This window comes from Apium graveolens, chromosome 2, assembly GCF_009905375.1.
Source record: "Apium graveolens cultivar Ventura chromosome 2, ASM990537v1, whole genome shotgun sequence".
NCBI classification, from domain to species: domain Eukaryota; kingdom Viridiplantae; phylum Streptophyta; class Magnoliopsida; order Apiales; family Apiaceae; genus Apium; species Apium graveolens.
Window position 1 is genome coordinate 114,791,769 of NC_133648.1, and position 3,788 is coordinate 114,795,556.

General features: G+C 32.5%; 1 protein-coding gene across 3 annotated transcripts; it reads right to left on the reverse strand.

Annotated features, from left to right (window-relative positions):
• Window positions 1–403: 403 nt before the first annotated feature.
• On the reverse strand, window positions 404–2,823 carry LOC141707767 (myb family transcription factor RLI1-like). Of its 3 annotated transcripts, none has more exons than XM_074511113.1 (7): window positions 1,980–2,815; window positions 1,691–1,850; window positions 1,531–1,607; window positions 1,393–1,432; window positions 1,185–1,242; window positions 1,001–1,070; window positions 404–930 (listed from the first exon to the last, which is right to left on the reverse strand). In XM_074511113.1, the coding sequence occupies exons 1-7, from the start codon at window positions 2,484–2,486 to the stop codon at window positions 844–846; spliced, it is 999 nt and encodes a 332-aa protein (XP_074367214.1). In that variant the 5' UTR covers window positions 2,487–2,815; the 3' UTR covers window positions 404–843. The 3 variants fall into 3 exon arrangements, with proteins under 3 accessions (XP_074367214.1, XP_074367213.1, XP_074367215.1); XM_074511112.1 differs by having other exon boundaries at window positions 1,944–2,811; XM_074511114.1 differs by lacking the exons at window positions 404–930; window positions 1,393–1,432 and having other exon boundaries at window positions 1,944–2,823.
• Window positions 2,824–3,788: the final 965 nt, after the last annotated feature.

A 3,788-nucleotide genomic window follows, 5' to 3' on the forward strand; every position in this document is an offset into this window, starting at 1 on the left:
GGCAAGTAACGGAAATACACAATTTGAAGGATTTTTCTAACTTAAAGTACATAAATTGCATTTTTTAAAATCAGGTACACACTTTGTATTTTTGTGAAAGTTCAGTTACACATTATGCATTTTACACTAAAATTTATTTATTCAGATAGTTTAAATTTTAAAAACAATTAATTGTGTGTATGTATTGAGATTATTTATTATTTACTAAATAAAAAAATTAATAATATTTGGAAATTTGTATTTGAAAAAAAAACTTTTATCTTTTGTGATAAACCTTATGACATTTCATAGTAGATTTTAAAGTTACTGTTTGAATATCTTTTTTTGCTAAATCATTGTGACTCTATTCAAAATTACTCATGTAAATGAGATTTAATTAAATTACTTAAACAAATAAAAAAAATACTCCACATAACTACGTAAGTACATAGTATTATTTTATTGCATTAAGGAGATGTTTGGCAACATGAAACAAAGAAAGGGATGTACATGTTGAATATTGGTGTCTTATGACTAAAACTAGAATTAGAAAACAATCAAAATCAGACATCAGACATCCTTTAAATACATTAATGGCCAATGTTTCTATTTCAGTAACTAAAGGAGGCTAGAAGTTCGTGTATGTGTATATACTAAGATCTGTATCCTCTCTGTATGAGCTTGCTTGAAAAGAATAATTTGTAGATACATTTCTTTACTCTTCCTATCCTACTTCAATTCAAAAAAAAAGGATCAAACAAAGATGGTAATTCTGCAAACTAACTAAATGGTCAATGGGAATTATGACTGATCACTCCGTAATCGAATGAAGATTAGTATCAGAACTTTTTTAGACTTCCTAATTCACATGTTTGCTTTTTGTTGCTCGTCGAACATAAGTTTCAGCTGCTTTCCTTGTTCTTCAATCCTCAGCTGCAGGTTTCGTTGGATCTGTATGAAACAAATGCGCGTAAATATAGTGAGCCTTTTAAGGAAAAGGATTATGCAAGAAAATATATACCTCTAGTTGCTCATGAAGACTCTTTTGGACGTCTAGTTGCAACTTCAACGCTTCTTTGAGTTGCAGACCACTGCACAAAATGCTGTGTATTAATGTGAACATCATCCAGTGTGTAATAAGAAAATAGCAATAGCTCAAAGACTGAGGTATATTTTAAGCTACACAACAGAATGAATATATTTACGTCTGTATGTCAATTTGTTGCTCTGGATCATTTCTGTTAGTGATGTTCTCAGACTTCTCTGCAGTAGATGAAAAAGAAGAATGTGTTACTAATTTTTGAGAGAGATCGTAAAACTGGGCTCATTAAAAACCTGTCTATGCATATCAGATAACATATTTTGCTTTGGCCTCTGTAAGTTTTAGCATTGACAACATCTTCCAAAGCTTACCCTCCGCGGAGTTTGCCATATACTTTGCATTTCGATATTTCTACAGAACAGATGAATACCAAATTGAAAAAAATTATTTATATACTCAATACTGAATACCAAAACACGACACACTTATATTAATATTACTATTAGTACCTGTAAATGACTTTTCACATGATAGATGGTCAATCCTTCACAGTCCATCAGCCTCAGTATTGCCTTTGGTGTTGCCTCTAATGTTGACACCATAAAAACAATCGATAAACACCAGCACAATCGAGAGAGAAATGCTTCATAACGTATCAAAAGGACTTACTTTCAGCACCACCAAGACGATTTACACTGTCTACAAACCGATCATGAAGTTTTTGACTCCATCTGATTCGCGTCTTATTTGATGAAGAAGCCGCAGAATTACAAGTTGTTACAGATTGCCTCATATGTTCAAGTTGATTAGCATACAAGTTGTTCGAGATCTAGAAGGAAATAAGCATTCTTGATCAGAAAAAAATACTTGTTAAATAACAATAACAATTTCAAGTACCAAAGATAAACTTAATACAACTTACACTAATATCACTATTTCCACTGAAAGGTATTGATACCTGCCTCCTATTATCTGGAGAATCGAAATTCCCAAGCAACTTTCTTTTTAGCTGCAAAAGCTGGTCTCTCTCAGAATAAGATTTCTGATGATCAAACCTGTACTGATAGTTACAAGAGTCACCTTGCCAACGGTTGGTTTGTTCCAAGGATTCAGAACAGAACCCGTTTTCCGACTGCTGCTGATACGAGGTCATCTGAGCATCATAATTCGAGGATATTTCAGGAGAAAAAGTGGAACTACCAACTTGATAATTAACCTGTGGAAAACCCATGCATATTTCGGTTGCGTAAAAAGCAGAAGTTGGTGAACCAGTATAGCTCATTATTGTGCTGGATGAATTAGCCTGATCAATTAAGCTCTGGCTGTGTGTTCCTGCTTCAAGAACTCCCCTGTGATAAGCCTTTTTATGCGCAACAATTTGTTCTAATTCATAATCATATACATCCAACTCATGATTTTGTTGACTCCTCTGTTGCCAACCAATGTTGTGGCTATTCATTAGCATATGATCCAAATGAACCAAAGATATGGCAGCCAAGTGATTTGAGTCACTTTTAACTTCCAAACTGCATAATATTCAAAAGTTCCTCACTGAAATATATAAAGGGAAAGATGCATTTATTTGAATGAAAAGTTCTTTTTCCCTTCCTTCTATATAAAGAGAGTACACATAAACATACAAACTACATTGACATAATAATATATAAGATTATTGAATATGTCAACAATTGCCACGCAGCCCTTTTTTTATTCTAATCATTGGATTGTAGATTGGGATGAAAATACAATATCTTTTGACAAATCCAAAGCTGAAAATATATTTCCAGCTGAAAGAGAAAATTATAAAAAAAATTCTGACAATGGAAAGTAAAATGGAATATGAATAGTATAAGTAGGCGTGACAAAGTTGTCAATTGCATGAATTAATTGGAGAATATATATACTGAGAATATGCAACTTAATAATAATACATATGGGATGCTGGTATATATTCACTAGTCTGATACTTGTGAAATTTTAAACAGATTATGATCACTTTCTCACTCAGAATGGTGACTGCCATGATTTCTGCTAATATTCTACCTGCATGCTTATCACTGCTGCATTAATGCGAATATCTCGAATATATTAGTTAATGGATCAACAGAAATTTTCCCAAAAAAGGACTATGGTTGGACTCCAGACATGTCTGATTTGAGCTTCAGAACAAAAACACACACAGAATTGCACCATCATCTCCACAGCAATACAATAATTTGATATTCCTACATATCTTTAATCTGTGATTGCAGTTATTAAAATGACAGGAAGATATATTTTAAACAAGTGTTGGAAATAACTAATATAGACAATAAGGAGCAATGTTCAATGTATGGAAAATTTGCCAATGTCAGCCTCAAAACCAAATTTAAAATTATCACCTAAAGTCCCTTTTTATGGCATCTTGGGGGAAATGAGCAATGTTATTTGCCAATCTGAGTCCCAAAACATAATTTAAATTATCGTGTAAAATCATATAACTCATATGTGCAAGTCCCTTTCTATGACATCTTGGGGCAATTCGACTTCATATTAATATTATCTTTTAGAATACCATATTACGTGTTTTAAAAAAATATACATGTAAGAGACATGCCTAGGAGATAACCTGCAACGTAGAGATGTGTAAAACCATGCTAACGTGCAAATGCTACATATTTGTAAATTGGGTATTCATAGTGGTAAAAAGTCGGGTTCTTAAACGACTTGTTCTGGGATAAAATCTGTCAAAATATGCCATTTTAGTCTGTCTTTTTTTTTAAACTTA

Coding starts and splice junctions, on each gene's coding strand:
- LOC141707767 (XM_074511112.1), bottom strand. CDS start 2,486: ATGCTAATGAATAGCCACAACATTGGTTGGCAACAGAGGAGTCAACAA. Junction 1,243..1,392: donor TATGGCAAACTCCGCGGAGG/GTAAGCTTTGGA, acceptor CATCTACTGCAG/AGAAGTCTGAGAACATCACT. Junction 1,071..1,184: donor CAACAAATTGACATACAGAC/GTAAATATATTC, acceptor CATTTTGTGCAG/TGGTCTGCAACTCAAAGAAG.